This window comes from Falco punctatus (genome assembly GCF_963210335.1).
Source record: "Falco punctatus genome assembly, chromosome: 1".
NCBI classification, from domain to species: Eukaryota; Metazoa; Chordata; class Aves; order Falconiformes; family Falconidae; genus Falco; species Falco punctatus.
In genome coordinates, this window is record NC_137580.1 from 87,358,686 (window position 1) to 87,383,223 (window position 24,538).

A 24,538-nucleotide genomic window follows, 5' to 3' on the forward strand; every position below is an offset into this window, starting at 1 on the left:
TGTGTTTTGAAATGCATTGCAAAAGTTCACAGAGCACGTGCAAATCAGGCACACTATAAGGAGGAGATAGCAAGTGTGAATTTGCATAGGTCTTAGACCAAACCACAGAATGAAGGAAAGAATCGGGATTGCAGCTCCTCGTTCTTTCTCGTCACTAGGATAGGGTAGACTCAGCTTAATTGTTAGTAACTTCTGTAGGCTAAATATGTGTAATATTATGTTTGGGACTAAATTCCAGATCCCTAAGGAGCCTACTGTGAACAGATTCATTGCTGATTTCGGTTGGGATTGATTGCTTTATATTTTTTTCATCTTTCTGTGGTTTGAGGAATATGGAAGTTATTCTGTCTCTCCCTATTCATTTATTATGGTAGTGTCTCTTGCATGGAATGGGTGCCTACCAAGCTCTCTGATACTTGGGTTTTGAATTATTATTTTTAGGATCCAACAAACCTGGATAAGTTCAATGTCTCAAACTTCTTTCATGTTAAGAACAATATCAAAGTAATTGATCCAGGTAAGGATGAATTGAAGGTAGGCTGAGAAAACCAAACATGCAAATTCTAAATACGATGTTATGGAATTGACAGTTTTCTGGAAGGACATCCCTCAGTGGCTAGTGGTGGCTTTGAAATCTTCTTGGAAACACGAATAACTTGTTGAAACTGTCCCTTTCACATCAAAAGGTGTTGACAAATTTTGAAACAAATACATGATTCTTTGAGAAATCATTAACTGTCTCTGTTGAGTGCTGTGCAAACACAGAAAGCTTTACATATCCTTTGAGAGTAGGTAGATGAGAGAGAGGTGAGAAGAGGAGGGAAAATAATTTACCAGAAGGTCCATTAGCTTTGTGCCAGAACCAAGACAAGGAAACCTACATCTTTTCATACCTGTCTGCTAGGCTGTCTTTCATGTCTGCCGCTAATGGATTGCCCGTCCTTCTGTCTGGATAACAGTAGACATCTTCCAAGTTAAAGACTGATACAGATTTTTCTAAAATAGTTTCCAAATTATTTTAATAATAAAAAATGAAATGCCTTTTTTTTTTCTAGATATCTAAGAAATTTGCTTCTCAGTTCTTCTGTGATTTTTGTGATAGCTAAATGCTTAGTAGTATCTGCTAATATTAAATTGCTAAAGGAAAAAACATCTGCCCTTTGCCCTTATGGTTTCTTTTAGAACTGGTTTGAATGAGGTTTAGTTGCTGATTCTAAGTATGGTGTGCTTTTCTGGGTTGTCTTATGCTTCTCCACCCCCCCACCCCCAGTTCTGCAAGCCAGCATCTCTTTCTATTTACCCACTAAAAATAAGTGGGTATTATATCAGATGTGGAATAATTAATATCCAGCAAGTAGCAGACATACCGAGACAGAGAACAAGTGAAACTTTTAAAAATAAAGAAATTAAATGAATCAAATGTAAAAAAAATTAACCTGTCCAGTCCAAATTAAACAATTCAGTCCACCAGCTTCCTCCCTTTGGTATCACACTAAAGATCTGATCTTGGGATTTTTGCATCTAGGCCTGGCCATTCAGTCAGGAGACAAGGGACAGCAGTTTATATTGTACCCAACATGATTTTGTCTTTATTGTTCTATAAATATTTTACAAGATTTGCATGAACTTAGATAATTTCTAGTTGTTTCAAAGAAATTTTCACAGTAGCTGACTTGAAGTTATTTTTTTCTTTTGTTATACTTCATCATATCAGCATTTATTGTGCTATATTTCAAGTTATACTGTTATTAGTGTTATGCATTGCTATTTGTTACTGTCTCTACAGGAATAAATATAGTTACTAGACCTTTTTAGTGGAAAAAAGTAGAAATAATATCTGGAAGATTTTTGTGTAACTAGATATGTAATAAACTGAAGAACAAAATAAAATTCTTTTAATTCTGAAGGTTTTAACTTTGTCTTACCTAGATGAAGAAAAAGCAAAATTAGACCCATCTTACTATTTGAAAAATACAAATACGGAGACCCGAGAGACTTTACTGGAGCTTTATAAGGAATTCAAAGGCGATGATATTCTAGCAGCTACTATGAAGGCTCCTGAAAAGAAGAAAGTGGATAAGCTGAATGCAGTAAGTTGACTTAATTTGTAGTTTGGCACTGACTTCTTCAAGAATGGTAATAGATGTTTACCATCTTGGAGGCCATATTGCAGTATAAACAGACACTGCTTCTTCTGTTTTCTGTTACATGGAAATTCGTCATAAATGAGAATATGAGAATCATAGTGGGATTCCTTAGAAATACATTGTATGTGTCAGTGAGTTTCTCTTTGTTAAATCATTGTAAATGAACCTAAACATTTTAGAAATGGAGACAATAAGAAGGAAGAATCTTTATGATGTGGTTATGATGTATATATTGGCAGAACCTTTTTTCCCCAGGTTATAATCACTCGATTTGAATTTGTTTATCTCTGCTTCCTGCAGTTATTGGCAGAGAAAGCACACCTTAAGGGCAGTGCAAGTGAATAATTTCTGGTGGGGGCAAATATATATAGCATCCACAGCTGCCTCTCCATTATTTTTTTCCACTGGAATGCAGGATTTTTAGTGGAATATTTTAAAGGATGTTCTTCCAGGTGCATGTTACTGTGTGTTCATGGTTGTCAAGAGAAACAATTCATCTGCATCTAGATTTCCTACATCAAAGGCTGTTTGAAATGGGAAAGAGAGAGCATTCTTCTCTTTAATAATTCTGGGGTGTATGTGTCTTCGTGCTTTGTTTGCACTTACATGAAAACGAATAGCAACGCAGCGTACAGCTTTTAATGAGGAGGCTTGGTGGCAGAGTAGGGAGTGTATGCGACCAAGGAGTAGGATCACTTTTGCCCCTTTTTCAAGGCATCATAGTGTTATAATAAAACAAGAGATGTAGGAAGAAAAAAGAGAGGTGAGAGACAACAATGACCTCTGCACATGTTGGAAAGTCAGCTTGTCAGCTAGTGGTGTGGATGGGCATAACTGTAAACTTGCATAGTAACCTTATGGGTGGAGCGTTGGCCTGACCTGTATTCTTTACATGCATTGCCCCAGAGCCACTAAACCTATCTCTGGGTTTATTAGATCTTTGTCATTTACAACAAAATCCATGTGTGATGTTCACATTTCCTTTCTGCAGGAGAATTACACAGCTCAAAATAGACATTGGGAACCATGGGACAGTGCCTCTACACACAGAAGGGCCATGTGTGGGAGGGGTGGTGGTTTGCTTTCCCCCACAGTATCTCTGTGGTTCACTGTGGATTTTCCTTCCACTTATCTATTCAGCAACGTTGGGGAATTTTACAGATGTCTTGCCAGCCATACACCCTTCATACCTCCACCTGTGGACATACAAAGAAATTCTCATAATATAATGTTTGCATAATGACATATTAAACCATAGTGGAAGCAATAAGCCCCTTCAGCTTAGTGCATGGGCAGCCTTAACTAGAATTTCAATGGAGCAAATGTTATGGGTAACAGATGGAGAATTATCACTGCATCATGTGTTTGTTTGTTTGTTCCTTTCTATAGGAGCTAGAGCAGAAAATCTACCTTCAGAAGGATGACATTTGTGTGCTTCTAGTGCTTGTATCGTAACTTTAGTAGATAAATTCTAAGATCTAACGTATTTTGCTTTTTCCTCTGCGAACAGGCTCACTATTCCACTGGAGCAGTAAGTGCTTCTTTCACCTCCACTGCAATGGTGCCTGAAACTACCCACGAAGCAGGTACGAGAGCTACCTACCTACAAGCTGTTTATTTACTTTCTAGTTTTAAAGTGTGCTCCCTAGCACACATACATTTATGTGGACTGAAGGAATGCAGTGGTAATTAATTGGTCAGTACTGATGCCATGGAAATGTATTCCCTGAGCAGATAATATCCTTACTTTCCAGTGAGCTCATACTGAGAATAATGGAGAAATAATGAATTAAGTTCAGCTTTGAATGGCAGTAACTTATGTGGAACTGAAATTGATGAGTTGTTTTCTGTGCTCAGGGACACAAAATCAGATATCCACTTATGTAAGTTAGGAATGAAGTGTAATCTCTTCTTAAATAGCATACAAAATCTTGCCCACCTTTTTGGTCTAACCTGTTGGTTAGGATAACAGCAAATTTTAAGTTGATAACTTTTGTTTTACTGCTTTTCAAGGTTACATAAAAATGCATTTTAGTACAATCAAATTTTCCTTTTTTTCTCCAACCTAAACACAAACGTATAGAATTTATTTAATGTGAATATTGATTAAATAGCTGGGCGATTAGTATTCCCAGTTGAAGAGAAAAGTCTGGCTTTTGGCACTAAAATTTAGAAGTATGTTAGGCAAAGATTGAATACATTGCTAAAACTACATTTACCAAGTTCAGTTCCTTTGCTTGGTGTATTACAGTGATTTGCAGGTGACTCTTTGAGTGTTGAAAATATCTTACTAACTGGACATTTTGACAAAACGGAAGTGGAAACATCCTAGATCGATCTTTTGGTTTGACTTTCCAGTAATGTTTCCAGTACCAGCTTAATTTGTTTTCAGAACTGGGTAGGTCCTCATATGTCAGCAATTTGTGGTTGACTGATGACTACCTGCTTGGCTTCCAAGTTTGACAAGAAACCATTTGGTTTCAAAGTAACATTTACAGTTGGTCGACATTACTTGAAAATTACAGTTTGTAATATTGAATGTTTCTGTGACTTAAAAATATAGATGATATTGTTGGCTCTCGCAGTTGTTGGCTTTCTATAATGGAAGGTGTTTTGCACAGAGATTAATGTGAGGTTATCATAGACAAATTGCAGAGTACAATCCTTGAAGACCCAGCACCCCAGGGGAAGAGGTCAAACAGCAGAATCTAGCAGTTTGTTTTCTGATGATTTCTAAAGATCAATGAGTAAGCTTCCAGAGAACTAATTATTGTCTTTCGCTTTGATACAGCTGCTATTGAAGAAGATGTTGTGAGATACAAATATGTGAAGAAGAAGGGCTATGTGCGACTTCACACTAATAAAGGAGACCTCAACTTGGAGCTGCACTGTGATATGGTACTGTGTACCCCATAAGACAAATGTCTCTAGATAACAAACAGAATAGGAGCTGCCAATGGAAACCAAAGAAAGGTTGTCCAAAGAAAGGAATTGTGTGTAGTTGTAATACGTACAGATAAATAATCACCTTTCAGTTGTTTTGGTGTGTTTTAAGACATACACAAAACTCCATTGTAAAATGTATATATATGATTTTATATTTTATACTAGTATATGTATAAATATTTTCTGTGAGTAGTCCCATACATTTTAGTGGACTACTTAACAATGTGTCCAGGTACATGTTTAAAGCTTCAAAGGGTCAGGATTATACTGACTGAAACAATTACAAGGAAGGTAGAGAGAAAAAAAGAGCAAAGAGAAGAAAGAATAACCCAAGGTTACACAGCAGGTTACTGGCAGAACCAGGAAAAGAACCTCAGTGAAACTGAGAGCAGTATGTCAGCCTGAGTACGTGAAGTTAAGATCCCCAGAAATGGTTAATTTGCTTCTAAATCCTGAGCTTTGCACAACAAACTAAATGAAAACCCTAGGATATGTTTTTTACTTCCTGCTGTCTCAGTTTTTAAGGTTCAAGTTTTCAAACATCGTACCTTTGCCATTAAGAGGTAAACATTCATTTTGAAAAACAACGGACAAGGGTTTTTTTATAGTCAGTACAGTCTGATTCTGGGGGAAATCTGTCACGCTTAAAATAATAAACATGGCAAGACTTAGGAGAGACAGATGAGTTGTGGCAACACTGGTGTCTGACGTCACTGCTTGGTAGTGTGCTTGCTTATTTATTTGTACACCAACATCTATAAAAGGAAAGAAGTTTTCAATGCAGAAAGCCCAGACCTTCCGTTGTTTACTGGGATTTTTATCTCGGGAGATTATAGGCCTGAAGGTAGATGTTTAGGAAGTTGAAGGATATGAATAGGGGTTGAAATTGTAGAACTTTTGCTTGTGACCCTCACAGTATTTAAGGATAGTGGTGCTGGCTGAGGTCTGGGGTGCCTGGTGTGAAAGCCAGAGATGCACTGGGAGAATGCATCCTCTTTTGCCTGAGAGAAAGAATAAGGAGAAAACAGGGCAAGCCTGCTAGCTTTCCCTTCACTTCCTTTCCCTTGCACGAGTAAGGAGTAAGCAAAGTGTAATCATTTCAAGCTAATCTATGGGAACAGTATGAGAATCTCCACAGCAGCCTAGCATGCTAGTAATTCTTTAGGTCCCTGTCATCCCTACAGGTGTTTTCCATGCTCTTAAATAGTAACACTGTGTAATAAGGCAAAAAGCAGAGGATGTTAGTACAGCAATATTTGGGGGAAGCAGCAGAATGAGCAGATTGCACTGAATCATTTGTTTTGCCATATGTTCTCAAACTGGCTCCTGGCTAATGCAGGCTGACTGCAGCTATTCTTACCGGCGTGGGTTTTTTGGCCGTGTGTGTGACCAGTGTCACTCAGTCCTGAGGACACAGTCTCAGTTGCCCATTATAAACTTCCTGTATGATATGCATTGTGTTTCCAGATGAATTGCTGTTGGTCTCCCTCTCACACGCACTGTTTCCTCGTGTACACATGGGAAGTGTGCACTGTTTTGCACGACTAGACCTGCTTGATCACTGGCCTCTAGCCATCTGTTTCTTTCATTTCTTTGTGTTGATTAAATATGTGAATTAAGCAAACCTTTGGCACTGCGGAGAGGAAAAAGATGTATATTTAGAATAAGAAGGAAAAACTTGCAGCTTTAAGGAATTTTTCACAACAACCACTTCAGGTCATCATCCTAGGTCTATTAAATCAGTTCTTCCGGGAGGCACTTGTTTTTCTCCCTTTACTATATAAGGAGTCTGTGCTTCTAACTTTGGGTTTCCTGAATCACACTGAGGTTAGGCACATGAGGTAGCTGGGTGCAGACAGAGCAAACATCTTACAAGCAAGCAACACACATAGATCACAAACATATACACAGATGAGCAATTGAGATCTATTGAGATTGCAAAGACAGACAGAAAATGGGGAAGTGCCAAGATCAAGCCTTTCTAAACGCTTCCAGTTGATCCTGCTTGTGAATATGCATGGTAATAGTCTTAATTAATCATTTGCTGAGTTTTTTTTATCAGCTCTCCTGGCTTATTCAGTGCACAAGCTGAACCGGTTCTGGGAGCTCTTTGCAACTATGTAGTTAAATGGTTTATTGGCAGGATTTGGGTTTCCTGCAGAAGTGTAGAATGTGGGTAAGGTCCCTGAATGCAGTCGTGAGGGACCTGGACTGTATCATATCGCTTGCCCAAATTAATGCTGCACAAGCTTTTTGGTGCCTCACTTTTCAGCCTTTGTGATTTTTTTCAATGTATTTGGCACGGGTAGTACCCCAACTTTTCAGAAAGAAACGGAACAACAAATTTCAGCCAAAAGCACTGTATTGATATGCTCTGAGATACCAGCAGATTTGGGACACCTGGATTCAACACACAAATCTGTGCTACTTGAGTGAATGAGAGAGCTGGTAGACAACCTGTCGTTGCTGTTTGAATTCAGGCAAAATATGTGTGATTTGGGGAATTCATACATCTACTCTCTCAAGCAGTGCAACTGCAGGAGTAAGTGTGTGATTTATAAGCCATATTACATGGTGCTTAGCTTCTGTTTTTAAAGACTGAACACTGCCTGCCTGGTTGATGTCTTGACCTGACCACAGGCTCCTTTTTTTTCAATTGCTGAGCGATATCCTGTGCTCTGGTTATTATGGAAGCCACCCTAGCAGTGGTTGTATTTGCACAGTACTGCAAATATGTGATTGTGAAATGCTTTAGGAAGCTTGAGGATGAAGTTGCAATATAAATATGACAAATTAATACCTGTGTCCGGAGGTAGGACTTGCAACATTCAAATTACATTTTAAAATAGTCTTATGGCTTGGATTTCAATACACACTTTGAGCTGAAGTCTTCTTGCAGAAATAGAGAATAGCAAGTGACATACTTGCTGTCCTAGACTGTACGTCTGTGAAGTGTTCAGTTGTATTTTGATGCCTATGGGCTGCATTTAAGCAAAATATGCTCGCGGTTGTGCTCTCAGCAGTCTGCACTGCTTCAGAACTCTACCCAGTATCTGTTTCCAGTAACCCTCTTGGGTTCTTACTCCCTCTCCCTTCACAGCTCTTCCATCTCCTTTCTTTCCCCTGTTTTTTGTCAGCTACCTGACAGTATAGATTGTTTGGATTTCAGTCCATATGTATGCATGGAGACTTTTGTTTAAAAATAAATCTAGGGATCGTCATATGCTACTACTTTTAAGGTGCCAGTCAATAAGATTGATAGCGATGAGATTCTTCATAGCACCAAAAAACTAATCAAGAAATGTTTTGTATTGATCCAGGGGAGGAAATCAGTGCTGCAGTGTGATTGAAGTCATCAGTTACTTTGTGACAGGATTCAGAAAGAGAGTATGAAATACAGCTAGAATCCAGATATTTTCTGTATTTGAAATCACTTGTTCAGAGCACCAGAAAACTTCACTTAGGTTCCAGAGAGATGATGTGTCGTTTAAGTCATTGACCTGAGAAAAGGCAATAAAAAGACTTTGGAAGATAAGCTGGATGTTTTTTCCACCCTTTTGAATGCGTGCCTCAAATGAGCAAAGGTACACTACTGTTCTCTCTTTGCATCGTAGTGGTGTGCCTAGTGCTCTTTGTTGCCATTTGTTTTTCTCCCAGTCTTCTTATTCAGATACAGTATGTTCCTGCTGATGGGTGGTAATCGGATGGCCATTTATTAGGGACGTTTTCCAGGAAGCTGAGTTCAGCTGGGCATAAGCAACATTTGTTGTATACACTAATTGGAAACAAATTTACAAAAATCCTACTTGCCAGAAGTTCTGGCAAGTACAGAAAATTCAGCAGCATCCAACAAGTGTTACTCTTTCAGCTCTAGTCTTACGCATCACCAAACAAGTACATTATGAAGAAATAACTGATAAAAGGCAAAGAATGTCACTGGATTTCTTGTATTTTATTTACTGTGATTTTTTTTTCTAGTCTTCTCAGGTTATTTTAGCTACTTTAATCAGGATGCTGCTGGGGACAACTGTCTATATCATCCATGTGTAGTCTGCTGTATTAGTCACTATAGTCACTATAGTGATGCGGTTATACCTTCTAGGTGGTGGAGTAGCCTCCTGAGGCAGGGTGGAGGCTTCACCCTGGGCAAAAAGCCAAATTGACTTGGATGTGAAGGTAGAAAAGCAGTGTGGTGCGATGGATAGAGTGGAGAACTAGGAACTAGTAAACCCTGAATTCTGTACCTTGGCCACGGACTTGCTGCATAATGTGGCTATATCATTTAGTTATGGATTTTTTTAAATCAGTGGCATCCCATTTTTGATTTCACAATGAGCAATAAATACAGGCATAATTTTTAATTCCCAGGGAATAACATGTATCACAGATGCCCCATTGCTGGAGTGCAGCTGTGTACATAACCTAGACTGCCTGTTGGAACCAGCAGCCCTGCAAAAGAATAGACCGAGTAGCAGACTCCTAGTCCCTGCACCTCTGAAGGGAATAAAAATGCCTGCCTTTGCCTCTAGGTTGCTTTGAGGCTTTCTTGTTTGGTGCTTGTACTATTTAGGTTTTGTTGTGTCATGGAAATATGTATATATAAAAATTTAACAGTCCAGAAGACCCTGTCAAAATGATGAACAGGTGGTTTGGTGTTCTATCTCCCTTCTCTCTTGTGTGAGTTCTCCTCATACAAGTAGCCACTCTGGGGTAATGATGCGGTAGTTAAACACATGCCGATAGCAGTAATTGAATACTAATGCATAATTGCCATGGCAGTTTTTGTAAATCTGCCTGTCTCTCAGGTTTAATACCTTAAGGTTTAAGGACAAGTTGGCATAACAAAGAAGAATGTGAGGTGGATTTCAAAGTTCCATCCAGCACTCCACAAATGCTTTTAGAGGTTTTGGGACCTGGCAAACTCTGCTTAATGATGATGTCTTGGCATAACTATATGAAGAAGCCATTGTTCTACAAACACTGATGTTTTAATCTTTTGAGGCCCTCTGACCTGTTAAATATGCTTGTGATCTATAAATGTGTAATCCAGCCCCTGTTCTTTGAAATCATGTCTCCTTTTGTGTGAGGGACTGTTCTGAAGATCAGAAGCCTCTAAACTTCTTATCCATTTCCAGTGGGAAAGAAGTGAGTTGCTGAAAAAATCCTTTGACCTCCTGGTATGACAAGGTTCCACAGCCTTCTCAAATCTCTCATTTTCTTTCTGATTTAAATGTCCATTTTGCTCACTTTCTGTCAGTGTCATCATGGCACTGTCTGGCAGATAACTGGCTGATGTTTCACCAGTGTCTGTTTACTCAGTAATACAGTTTTAGGGATGAAGTACAGTGGTCTTGGCATGGTGTAAATGGCTTGTTTCAACTTTTTTTCATCAAAATAAGTCATTGTAGGAAGAGCTGCAGCTTCCAACTTTGAAAGCTCTTGTCAACAGAAACTAAAAACAAACTGTCCTTTTCCAGTAGAACAGCTGGATAAAAACGTTTGTCAGGGAGGATGTTGTTATTTCTTGGTGTGTTTTTTCCTCAAAATGTTACAATGGCAGACAGATCTATTACTCTTTGCGGTTGGGAGTAGAATGGTTCTGCACAGCCATATTGATTAACAGGTTGCTTCTAGGTTGTTCTTAAGTGACTAGGAGCTAATATTTTAAATATTTTTAACTTTAACTAGTACAACATAACACCCTGTTGTCATTGAACCCCACCTGGCAACTATGCACCACACTCCCCCACGGTGGGATGGGGGAGAGAATTAGAAGAGTTAAGAGTGAGAAAACTCGTGGGTTGAGATAAAAGCAGTTCAGTAGGTAAAGCAAAAGCTGCGCATGCAAGCAAAGCAAAATAAGGAATTCGTTCACCACTTCCCACCGGCAGGCAGGTGTTCAGCCATCCCCAGGAAAGCAGGGCTCCTTCAGGTGTAACAGTTACTTGGGAAGACAAACACCATCACTCTGAGCATCACCCCCTTCCTCCTCCTTCCCTCAGCTTTATACACTGAGCGTGACATCAAACGGTATGGAATATGCCTTTGGTCAGCTGGCGTCAGCTGTCCTGGCTGTGTCCCCTCCCGACTTCTTGTGCACCCCCAGCCTGTGGGGGTGGTGTGAGAGCAGGAGAGGCCTGGGCACTGTGTAAGCGCTGCTCAGCAATAGCTAAAACATCTCTGTATTATCGATGCTGTTTCCCGCACAAATCCACAACACAGCCCCGTACTAGCTGCTGTGAAGAAATGTAACTCTATCCCAGCCAAAACCAGTACACACCCATGCTTGAGAAAGGAGAAACATTTTCATGCGAGGTGTTAGTAGGAGATGCCTTATCTGGATGCTGCTATCGTGCACTTGTCCTTGGTGCTGTTTTGCAGCAGTGAAGGGGCAGTGGGAGTCCCTGATGACCCCACTGCCTATGCCCGAATGGGACGTTCAGTGTGAGGCTGAGAAAGGTGCTTAGCCACCTCCCTGTGAACCTGTCCCTGCACTGTGGGGCTTGCTGCCCGTGGTGGTCTCTACGTGGTTTCCTGGCAGCCTTTAGCACTGGGTAATCTGTGGGAAGGCATTTTGCATGTTTGGACCTTTCTGCCTCCCCAGCCCCTCTGACAAGCTGGATCTGGGGAGGGAGACAATTGTTACTGGGTTCTGTCACTTGGTTTTTGGCATTTGACAGTGCAGGCATCCCATACCAGCTGTGTCTGCCACTTAGTGATCCCAAACTCGAGGATGAGGTGGGCGGTTTGGAGTTACACAGCTGCTGCTCTTCATCTTTCTCTGACATGTTTCTTGTTTGTACCTTGGCTTCTCTGATAAGAGTGGGGTGACCTTGGGAGGCTGACAGCTACCAGAGCTTTGCTGTCTAGTGTGGAAGTGGTTATGGGTTGCACCTTCTGGAAAGGTGGAATTTATGTGCAGTGAGTTGCAGACTGAGAAAATGCCAGGGAGCTGCCATGAGACCCGTGATACTCTGAATTTTTACAGCTGCTAGAGGTTTCTCAAGCAATTAAAAGTTGCATCCTCATTTAGATTGTACCTACCAGTGCTATGCCATGCTTGCTGGCCCCATCCTCATTGATGCCCAGCCCTGCATCACGCTGTGACAAACTTCTCAGCCTTTGTGTGACTGACAGATTTGAGGCAGGGGAGAGGACTGTCATCTTTCCTACCACTGCAATAAATATGTTAGAGGAGAAGTAATGACTGTGGCTAGGAATGATGACTGCCTCTGGAGAGCTAGTAGTTAACATTGACAAATTAGATGAGTAAATTAGATGCCTTGTTTAACTCGAGTTGTGCTCAGCTAAACTGATTGATTGTCCCTGTATTTGTGCAAAAAAGTGAAAAATAAAACTGGAGTATTTAATTTTTTTATTGGCATCTTGCCTAAGCTAGGCACCTTGCTTAGGCTTTGCAAAAGTTTTTGGTAGCATCATTAATGTCAGTACTGTGGAAGAAATTACTTTGAAAAGTGGTATTTAGCTATCTGCTAGAATCTTTGCTAAATAGCTAATTAAATTATAGTGTGTTTCTGCGTAATGAGAATGTAATAATTCTGCTCTTTGTTCTAAGCAAACTTGGAGGCTTTGAGGCAGCAAAATAGGCAAGTGTTTGCTATCAAGTCAGCAGTCTGTTACCCGAGGCATAGTTTGCTTGTTCTGATTCTTTTTTGTTATCAGTAAGAATCTAGCCAAGTGCTTTACCCCACAGTGCCCTGATGCTTTCATCTCTCCCACTGCTCTCTCACTGGAACTGTGCTCTTCTGATCATAGATCGCAAACTGGCCCGAACACATTCGCTCACTGTATGACCCGATTGAGAATGGTCAGCTTGTGGTAGCTGCTGTGTCTTTTTCTGAACTGAACCACCATCGGCAGCTGCTGGTTGCCGCCATAACCTGTCATGGGCTCAAACCCTCTCACACGTAGGGGAACAGTTAGCAGGCAAGTGGAGCTGGCAGGGGGTGATGTCCAGGCCTGTAGTAAGTGTTTCTCCTGCAGGAAATGTCATGGGCTTCCCGCAGTGAAATTCTCCCCATGCTTTTGCAGTGGGCTTTGTGGAGTTTTGGATTTTCTTGTCCTGAAACAAATGGAGTGAGCTTCTAGTCTGTTCATGCACAGTGAAGCAGGGTAGCTTAAATTGCCTTCCAGTGCAGTATTATGCATTGAAATGCACTAGAAACATTTACGTGTCCAGTTTCTTTCCAAGACTTGGTGGAGGAAACAGATACTTGCACTTGACAGATGGTGATTCCTGAAACTGCTCCATTACAGTTGCCTCTGACTAAGCCCTAAATAAAGCCAAGCTTTTATTAGGGTGAATTCTTTCCTGTGGGATGGGTAGGCTACAAGGATTGCAGATTGAAAGGGATGGGGAGAACTGAGTTTAAACCTTACCAAATCACCTCTTTATGGGCTCACACATTAGAATTGTTGCTGGAACAAACAATTACAAGCGTGAAAATGCTCTATGTTAAAAAAAAAAAAGTACATAAATTGGACCAAAGCAAAACAAAATCTCTTGCATTTTAAAGGAGATCTAAGTTAAAAAAATTGCAGGCTTTGTTTGAAGCTTTAGAAATTTCCATCATCAGTTCATGCCTCTTAGTAGGAGGTTTCTGGCATTTGTGTGATAAGGTGAAGGCTGTAGAATGCAATATTAATTTGTGAGGAATGAGCTTTTCATTATTTCAGATTATTTCTGCTTTGAAACATAGGGTTAACAAGCATATATCAAAGCGCTATGGTTTAGTACAACTACTACAGTTCATCCAATTTAGAGAGACAAAAAAATAAAAGGGAAGTAGAATTAGCACAAGCAAGTTATACAGATGTGCGAATGACAGCTTCTGAATGCTTAGTGTGAAATTTCTCTTCAAGGTTCATGCAGATCCTCAAGGGATGGAGCATTTTGAAATGATTAGCTCTTCACATAGTAAAGCCTTTTTCCTTGCAGTCATGGCAACGACTCAGAAGCTCCTCTTTTTTTTCATCTCCTGTACCTTGGCAACAGGAGTGCTGCAGGTTTTTAATCTACTTCTGGCTGGCTTTTCAGCTGCCTAATACAAATTCTGGGTTAAGGTAACTTTTACAAATGTAATGACCCATTTTATTTAACTGATGAGAAAGGGGACTGCAAACTGAGAAATCAGATAGTGACCTGGCTTGGTTAGTCTTACCCCTCAGGTCTTGGGATGCAGCAAGAAAGATGAATTTTGCTTGGTTTGGAACCACTCTTGCTGGCAAAAAGGAAACTAAAAATTAGCTTGTTTAATACTTCTAAATGGAACAAGATAAAATCTGCATTTCTCCTAGGACTTTATAGTAAAGAGTCAGGGGTTTTCTCTGTTTTGCTTTGGGTTTATAAATTGTGTGTTCCTTTTTTCAGTGTTTTCCCAGTATCCATGATTTCACAATCAGTCTCTTGTCACTGTTGTGTTTGTACGGTCATTCTTGGTAGCAAATTCTCTTTTGATTTTAAAATTTGTCTGGGCCTAGTAACTGGTAGACTGCTGGTACTTCCATGTAGAGTTACCTACTAAGTGTGTTAGCTAAATGGGGACTTAAACATAATTAGAAAACTATTGGGCTGTTGCCCCATTAAACATACATGTCTGTGAGCCAAGCAAAGCATTTGTGTCATCTTCTAGGCTAAGTATTCTTGTGGATTCCTGTCTCAAACCGTTTATTAAAATTTTACCACTTGTCTTGGGTGTGAATTTTCAACAGTTGACAGACAGTTATCTGGCATATATCAAAAAAATAGGGAGCATAGTTGGAGCAGGAGACTCTTTTTTATATATATAAATAAGATTTTTTTTCTTACTGTCTGTCATTTGGAGAGAGAAGTTTTTAAGTTGAAGGACATCATACAGAGACACTGTGTCCACTTACATGGTCCCAACTTGACAGAGGAAAAGGAGGATTTCTCAGGGCTGTCCTACCACACTCTTCAGAGAGGAAAGCCTTCCACAAATTTTGAATTTTGACTTCTTAGGACTATCACTGCATCCTTCTGAGAAGATACTGCAGCAGATTTAAAACATAACCTTTTTTCCGTCGGTGGCTTTCAGATCAACAGGTTAACAAATTAAGGTAGCATTTTTCCCGTGACTTTCTAACATGTAAGTCTAAGTCACAGTCAGCAGATTAAAATAACTTAAATAATTTTCTGCTTAATGTAAAAGGAATAAAGAGGGTAAAGTTAGCTGCTGCTGTTGAGGTCAATTTGAGACAAGAACAGCCAGAAACAAAAAGACAGACTGGAGCCCAATGTCAATAATGAGGCAACAAGAAACTGGCATTGCCTCCTGCACTTCTGCATTTCCAGGTGCCTTGACCATCCCTCCTCCTTCGGAAATGGTGTGGGGGAAGTAGTGTGGAGGAAGTTTCTGAAGAAGTAGGCAGTTTTGCATTCCAAGACTGCGAGTCTGACATCTTACACAAGGTCTTACACTCAAATAACAAAGTCAGGTTTGTTTATATATATATTTCTCATCAGTCTTTGTAGTTGGAACAAAGACTTCAAAGACTGAGCCTTGTTTGTATGGTCAATCCAGAACATAACTTCATTACTGAGGATTTATACCTTCCCTATAAACCTCAAGCCTTTTTCTCCTGCTTTGGACAGGATGCTGCTTAAAAAAGTGCCTGAAATGTGCTTGGCAGTGTGAGATTTGGCAAGAACGTTAACTGCTTTGAATATATCAGATAATCTGAGCCAGATATTCTAGATCAACTGCATGACTGAAACTGGGGTTTATTACCAACTGAATGCAAACCTTTTTATTTGTGTCTACTAAAAAGAACCATAAAAGGTTATGGTAATGTTGCTAAGGAACTGTTCACCTGCCAGATCTATCTGTATGATGCATGAGGTGGCCATGGGAACCAATTTGGTAGCAATTATTTAAAGAAAGCCTTGCAGTGAAATGATTATTGCCTGTATACTAAATATTTCTGCAGTTGCAGTTGAAAAGCTTGTTTCTGGGAAAAGGTATAACAACTAGAAATCCATTTAGAGAGAAGGGACCGCATAGCTCCTGCATCAAAAATGCATTACTAGAGCCAGGTTTTTTGATGTATATTTTACAAATCATGTTTTAAAAATGAATAGGAAATCTGTATTGGGTTATCAACTTTGTGCAAATTTAAAACAGTTTGGTATGTATTTCTAGGGGACTCAGTCTTTTGCCTGATTTCATTTTTTCTTAAAAAATTAATTACAGGTTGCTGTATTCCCCCCAGAGAACTTATTAACTGTGTCTCTCTCCAAAGAGTGCTTGGTTCTCATGAGATAAAGTGCCTTAGGCTAAAAGCTGCTGATTCCATTTCTGATTCATAAAGAAATATTTTAAACTTATTTTTATCCCTACTGACATTTGTATGCGTGATAACTAATAGCACTACGTTAGGATCAAGGCTGTTATGATACTGTTTTATAAAGGAAGCATACGCTGCACAAACGTTTCTTCAGGAGTTGAATTTTCCTTGAAAGATTATGTACAAAGATTATTTTCAAGCATATATGTCCAATTCAAAGAAAAATTTTCAAATCTGCTATAAACACTGAAACGATAGGAAAATCTCCTATTGCTTGAAACAATTTATATGGGATTTACCTACAGGATGCTACCAAAATACGTGTCCTAGTGGCATTCTACCATAAACCCATTATGATACCATTACCGTTTTAACCCAGTAATGAATTATATAGGAAATCTGAGCTAATAGCTAGTGTAAGATTGCATGAGAATTTATTTAATTTTCCAGTTACAGCCCAGCTGACAACTGTCATCTATATCTATATAGAGTAATTAAGAAGGAATCATTACAAAGAATTTATAATGGCAGGTAGAGTTTGTTTGGATAATTAAGAGAGGTTTTGGTGTAAGTAAGGAGGGGTGAGAACGATTGTGTTTCAAATGAGAAAATACAGAAAATTGAAGTTCTAGATGATTCCCGAGGAATACTTGTTGGATTTGCTTTTAAAAAGATAGAGATGATTTCATCCTTAAATGCTTGTAATTGGCCTTGCCTTCTGGTTTTTTGCTTTTGAGTCACCTCAGGTTGCCTGGCTCAGTCTTACTCTGTCTGCAGCCCTCGGACCAGGAATGACGTCATACCAATGCAAAGTGAATCAGTGTCTTGTTCTGAAAGAGGCTTCCAGTCTTGTGTGTATTCATTTACAGGCATTGCGACTCATGCTGGGGCTTTACTTGCAAGCACATACAACAATAAGGATATTTTCAAGGCCTGTAACAACTCAGATTAGTTAGGTGTATTCTTTTGTACACCTGGCATATATTTATGCACATAATCCCCAGTAGGGCTGGAAAACACATCCAAGTATAGAAAACAGGCTGTTTCTGTACTTATACATCTGAAGGTATTTTAGTATGGCAGAGAAGAGAATCCATACAATTACAGTGGAAGGATGATTAGGTAGACAGTAATTTTTTTCAGAAATACTGTTTGAACACCATGGCTCATAAATTTAAATAAATAGCTTTAATTTGCACTGGTTTTTGAAAACAAGTCCAGTGACTTGTGGGGTAAAGTCCCGTTTTTTATTCCAAGTGGTGAAAAGGACAAAATGCTTGTCTTCCAGTTAGCTTTGATCTGCTCACTTTGAAAGTCGGGTTCTTTCTTACTCTGGGAAATTAACTTTTTTCAGTGCTAGAAGGTCCTCCTTTGGAACAGGGTGATGATACACTGCTGGATCTAAGATACTTGAAAGTCTTTGAGCTTACCTGCTTTCACCATCGTGTCTACTGGGAGCTCATGTTATCTGAGCTAGTGTTCAACACTTCTCTGTGCTAATTGGAAGGTCTGGGTTTAATGTATTTAACAGTGTGTGTCTCTACAATGTACTTTAAAAAAGCATATGTTACTACTTTTTTTTCTGTAGACACTCATTCCTCTTCAAGTCCTGCATGACTGTTTGTAAAGCACAAATAAAAAGTGATTGCTGTAAACAGTGTAATGACCAATTTGTCTAAGGTATTGCTTAATGAAAACTTTCATTTGTCTTTCAGACACCCCGAACATGTGAAAACTTTATAAAATTGTGCAAGAAGAACTATTATGATGGAACAATTTTTCACAGATCAATCCGTAATTTTGTGGTGAGTATTGAACAAATCCTGTGTAATATACAATATGTGATGTCCTCAAAATATTTATTTAGCTTAATTCAGTTTTAGTTTCTTCCATGCGTGACAAGGTGCAATAGGTATATAGTAAATATACCATCAGAACTAGGATTGTCCTATCTTACTAAATTTATACTTGCTGGTCTTACTAACAACTGTCTCTAATATTGTCACTTGGAGCATCATTGCATTTAGTAGTTCTTTTGCTGGCATTCCAGACAAAGCCTTTGAGAGTCATTGCTTTGGCAAGGCTCTTGTTATCTTTCCCAACCTGTGGGTGGGTGGTTAATGAACAGAAGGAGAGGGAGGGAAATGCTAATTTGGATAAGTAATACTGTGGTCAGTTGAAATCCCATTCAGACGAAACTTTAGAAAGCAGCTGAATTTCTGTTTCAGATTGTGGTACCTTGGATTCCTGAGTGTGCTCCAAGACTAGGTGCCCAGCCTTTCTTTGTGAAGGAGTTAAAGAGCACCTAGTGAACCAGAAAGTTGCCTTTGGTAGTCAAAGATCTTTATTTACAGAGGTACAGTCTAGGCAGCTTAGGATATTGTAACTTCCTTTCAGAAGAATTAACAACCTGATCCTGAAGGCAGGGCACATCTTTCAGGGAACATCAGTGAATGTTACATTCCATCCTGTCATTCTAAAAAAAGCTTTTTTTCTTTTGACAGCACTGTATACCTCAGTTCATAGTTAAACTCACAATTAAAATTGTGCTTGTATGCTATTACTGTGAAACTAGTCACGTCACGCTCCCTCTACTGGCATTAGAATATAGAATATTATTTGTGTAGATCCTGCAAGTATATACTGTAATTAATTTTGTTGCTGAAAGAATGGTTTCCCGAGGATTTTCCCTACTGCAGATAGTGAAAGAGGATACTGGGAAATAAGATGCAGATAGAGAAAATATTCCATATTCCCTCATTTCTTGCTTTCCTATCATGTGGAAGATTGGTAGCAAAATTTAAAGCGTTTTCGGTTCCAAAAGCAATGCATCATCAGTGAAAGAGCAGGTTATGACTCAGCACGTAATAGAAAGGATGATCTGCTTAACCCATTTGAGACTGTTTATTTTCCCTGTTTACCCACAAGGGACCTATTATTTTTATAAAACTGTCATTTTGCTCTTGGATAAATAATGTAGAAGATGACAGCCAGCTGATGAAAGAAGCTCCAAATAAGTAGTAATGGTTTCCTTGTTGCTAACTTGTCAACATGACACAATAGTGAAAGAAGAAAATTGAGCAGAATTGCCTTTTATGGCTTGTATTTAATGTCTTTCACACAGGTATATATGTAACCTATTGATTTAATTTTAATTCTGCAGATCCAAGGTGGTGATCCGACTGGAACAGGAACAGGTAAGGTTGAGTTTGAATCAAGTAAACTGTTTTCATGCACTGTGATGTCACAGTTATTTCCAGACACCTTGTAGAGTAAAATTCTCTGAATGATGATATGTGGTACATTGTAGGTATTTCTACTTTAAAGCAGTATTTCTACTTTAAGGTTTTATCACTATTTTTTTATGACCATTTTAACTATGCTCAAAATTTCATCTGATATATTCTCTAAAACTTGGGCACTCTTCCATGCAGAATTCTTGTTGGATCTTTGCTTCCTTTTTCTTCCAGAAAATAAATAAATGAAAATTATAATGATTTTACAGCTGGCCTTCCAGGGCAAAGAACAAAAGAAGGAACATACTCATGCGAAGTTGCTTTCATATTCAGCGTTAATGAAATACTTGAGACCTGCCTCAGAATTGGTGAATGGCCAGATACCATCTGTTCTCCCAGCTAGTTGCCTTGTAAAGCCCAAGCTGCTCTTTTTCTGACTTTTAGGGATCACTGTTACTACATTCTTCTTCCTGTTCTTTCTCCCATAGTTGGAGGTCTGAGTAACAGTCATATCAGAAATGGTCAGGAGATAGAGCAGCTGAAGGGTACTTAGAGCATTGCCCACCACAGTAGATATGTCATATAATATCTCTAATTGTTGCTGTGAATTTTCTTATTTTCCACTTGCACATTTTATCTACCCACTTGTAGATGTCAGCAGCCCCCACAGCTCCTCACCTGGTCCTGTGAGGTTCTGTGCATTTTTATTGTAGTTTGTACATGTGTCACTTGTATATGCAGGCTCTGTATTCTTCTGTGTGTGCTCACAGATCATCCAAAAAAGATGTCTTTGTAGTTGTTACAAATTTGTACAAATTTGTATGTTACAAATGTGTACAAATTTGCTGTGTAAACAATGTTAGTGTGAGTTGCCCAACAGCTTTTTTTCTGTGGCATGCAGTAATCAACAGTTGCATACTCTAAGGTTTGAGACTAGTTAAAGGTTCTGTGTTTTGATGGCAAAAGCCCATCAACAAGGTTTGTTACCATATATGCTTGGACTGTCAAAAGAAATGTGAGTTGATTGTGTTATAAGGAGTTTCAGTTCAAATTCCAAAAGACATAATTAGGAACATCTTTTAAAATGAGAAATTAAAGAGGTGTCAGGAGATGGGAGAAGTTTAATGGGTTGACTCAGACACCTTTCACCCTTGTAGGGTAGAGTTTAGATCCTGCTGTAGAATGAAAATTAACTTGCTGGTGTCATTCTTGTCTCTGTTTGTGCAAATGGTGGAAGTACCGTAAGATAGCACAATTAACAGTTGGCAGAGGACTGCCAGTGCAGCTCCACTGAAGGTCAAGACTCAGCTCTACTGCAAAGCAAGTAGGAAGTAAAATGCAAATAAGCCCACAGGAGAAGAAACCTCATATGTATATTCTTTTATTTTAAAAAAGGGAGTCTAATGACCTCTAGTCTGTCTCATCTTGTTTTCCTCCTTGTCATTCTTAATTAATATGAATATATTGCAGGCGAGATGTCTTGTAAGCATCTGCCAAGACTATTAACGTTCTAATGAAACGGACAGCGAACACTCAAATAGACATGAGTGCTGCAGATTTTGAGACTGACTGCAATCACTGTAGGCTCCAAACAATGCAACTATCTTCTTTGCAACTGTATGTCTTTTATGTTTTGAAGACAGTTGTATTTTAGATATCCTTACTTAATCACTTATTGAATATGCTAAGATCACAAGAAAATGTAAATGGACAACCTGGTGGTATACGAGATATATCTTGACCTGTCATGCCTTTGTGTTTAATACTTACTTAAATGAAGCCACTTCATTCAGAGTGCAAGCAGTCTGTCAGAATTTGTTCCTAACTACCTGATAGATCCTGGGCACATGAATGTGAGGCAGAAATTTCACTTGCATATCTCAAGTCACACGCTCTAAGAAGGTGGCCAGACCTAAAGTGCCTGTCTGGCTTTGTATGTTCTTTCCACAGCAGTGTGGCCAGAAGAAAATATAGCTCAGCAGCAGTGTAAGAATATGGCAAATGTAGCAATGCTTTCCTAGGCTCCCATGGTGTAAAAATTTCAGTCCATTGGTTTAAGTGTTGCTAATGTGATCACAGGCGTTCATGGTAGGAAAGCTTTGGAGTAAAGCACTGGGATATTTGGTACTTTGTACCTTTTTTACCTGAGTCTTCTACATTATTTGCAGTATAAATTCCTTTTTTTATCTCATCTGGCAGCTGGAAGGAATTTCAGTATTTCTTTGGCTCACTGATGCTTAGAAAAAGATTTAAAAGATTCATCTTTGAAAGCTAAAAAGTCTGTAAGATTTAATGGTCTTCAGAGGTTTACTGGGGGAGTAAATAACTTGACCTCTGTAATGTCAGAGAAGCATATGAGAGTAGAACAGGGCTTTCTTCCCAGGTATTTCAGTTGGTAATAGGGAAGACTATTTGGAAGTTACCTTTTAAACATCAGTTTTTAAACTGCCAGAATTGTTTCTGTTAGAGCCTTTTGTAGGAAGACTTTAGAAAAAAAGAACATCCTTTGTTTCCTCTTCTGCATAGAACCTTCTGCTTTAACGGAAATTTTCTAAGAGGTTTGAAATGGTGTTTTGTTTGTTTGTTTAAAAAAAAACCACCACCTTTTCCAGACTCATCTGTGGAAGGTGCATTAAGCCTGTATATATTTTTGTTTTGTGATATTTATTTAATTATTCTTGTTCATCAGCTCAGGAACTAGAACAGGCTTGTTCAAAGATCTTCCCACCATTTGGTTTCTGTTATCTGACATTCATCCCGTGTTCAGCAACAGGTGTCAGGTTTATGGTTGCAACACCCAAACGCTTAGATGATCACCCACTCCATTGCTAACTAAGCCCAGCACTGCTCAGCATCTGGGTGGATTTGGGTGCATTCAGTACAACATGACATGAGGTTACATGTCATACGTACATAGACTGTGCTCTCAGCTCACCTAGATTAACTGTGCTTCTGTTATGGAAACAGCAAAATGCCAAGCTGGTTGTCACTGACTGTCCATTTCCATGGCTACTCCAGCTAAACAGTCCTATCTGTAAGCAGCACTGATCCTTATTTCTTTTTTATTTGTTATTGAGCACCCCAATGTGTCCTTTTAGAGTCTCCTGTTAGGCTGTCATAAAAGTAACTGTGACCCAGCAGATGTGAAAGACAACTGATTCCTGGTACTCAACAGTTAACCTTGGGATGGAGGAGGGTGGAAATCAGCATTATGGCATGTAGATGTTGAGATATCACACGGAGAAGAGTGGGGAATAGAGCTGTACCTTAGCTTAGCTGGCAGACCTGCATTGCCAAAGCAGTTAGATAGACTGTCCTGTAATGCTCTCACTGATTTAGAGGACCAAACTAATTTTCTACGTCCTTCAGCTTAACGTTTCATAGGACTACTGGGATAAATTTTATTGTGTTGCAGCAGCATATTTCTTTTCTAACAAAATAACCACCCATAGAGACAGTATTCAGAGCAATAAGCTGAATCATGGTCATTCTTTGTAATGATTAATTATTTGAAAATGAATTTTAGATTTGTGATGTATCTCTTTTCCTGCTGTTCATAACAACTAAGTGGTTGAACATTGTGAGTAATTCTGTTTAACTCATGCTAGTTCAAGTGGAGCAGCTGCTCTGTATTTTCAGTGTTCCAAATAGTAGAAGAAAATTTGCATGTAGGAAAAATAGGTTTAATATTCTAAGCCTTTTGTATGACAAAAAGGAAAACTGTATGCAAAGCACTGTGTTTTCAAAGCAGCATAGGTATTTTTCAGCTACTGTCACTTGTAGCTTGTTGGAAGGCCTCATGAATCAGCTTATGTGTGCTTCTGTCCATTTATGAATCCAGGAGGGCACAAAGGAGGCAGGCATACAATAGCTGTAAAAGTCCAAGATAAAATGCCACTGGTAGATGGGAATTCCTTTTCGGTTGGCAATGAGCAGAGCTCCTCTGAACTGTCAGTAGCAAAGGACTGTGGACAAGCTTGGTCAGTTCTGCAACGTGATTTCCTAACAAGGCAAGTTCCTAAAATGCTGTCAGTTTTAGAGCCTCTTTTCTTGCATGCTTGAAGCTCAGTGAAAGGACAAGAGCAAGACCTTTTTATCTAGCAATGTATTTCTTTCAGATTGCAGCCCCTCTGAAAATCCAGCCTCCAGTATGTGGGGTTGAAAGTACCATGTCCTCTTATCTGAAAGGAGAGAAGCACTTAGTGGCTGAGCTAAGGCTTTCATATTTGCAAAATGATTCAAGAATCTCACTTGGAAAGCTCTGTGCAAGTGTCAGATGTTATTGTGTACCTCGTTGTTCCAAATGACAAGAAGAAAATTACAGAAAGTAAGCCATCATTTTTGTGAATCAGAGCCCTCCTACTTCCTTACCACTGCTTAGCAATTTTTATGCCAGAAAAGGAAGGATTTATTTAAAATCACAACTGTCATGAATGATGATTCCCAGCCCACACCTGGCTTTTGGAATGCTACATTTCTGAAACTTTAGGTGCTTGTCTCGGCTCTTTGCAAGTTATACAACTTCTGTAATTTTATCAAAAAAATTACTTTCTGAAAAAAATGCCTTTAGTAGGAACAAAGACTACTAAAGAGTAAGCTGGTTTAGTTCAAAAGACAATCTGAAAATGTGGCGCTTTTTTGTACAGTTTCTAATGTGTGATTGCTTCAGATGTTAGTTTAGATCTATTCACCTTTTCATTATCAGCACAAGATGCAGATACAAGACTGAATAACTAACCACGCTTCAGTTACAAGCTAAATATATCTTGCCGTGTGGAAGTGATGAGTTCAGTCTAAATTTGCTGTGAGCTGTGTGGTCTTTTTTATTTCATCTGTGTGAGAATTTGGTAAACACCTCTTTAAGAGACTTTTTCTCTTTTATTA

At 39.1% G+C, this 24,538-nt stretch overlaps 1 protein-coding gene across 1 annotated transcript in view; it reads left to right on the top strand.

Moving 5' to 3' along the window:
• Nucleotides 1–24,538, top strand: part of PPIL2 (peptidylprolyl isomerase like 2) — a 72,251-nt gene that overhangs the window by 26,906 nt on the left and 20,807 nt on the right. Inside the window, exons 9-14 of the mRNA XM_080373964.1 lie at nt 442–517; nt 1,930–2,090; nt 3,658–3,733; nt 4,939–5,045; nt 18,134–18,223; nt 19,582–19,615. Of these exons, the coding sequence (XP_080230090.1) occupies nt 442–517; nt 1,930–2,090; nt 3,658–3,733; nt 4,939–5,045; nt 18,134–18,223; nt 19,582–19,615 (544 nt within the window). The remainder of the gene's footprint in view (nt 1–441; nt 518–1,929; nt 2,091–3,657; nt 3,734–4,938; nt 5,046–18,133; nt 18,224–19,581; nt 19,616–24,538) is intronic.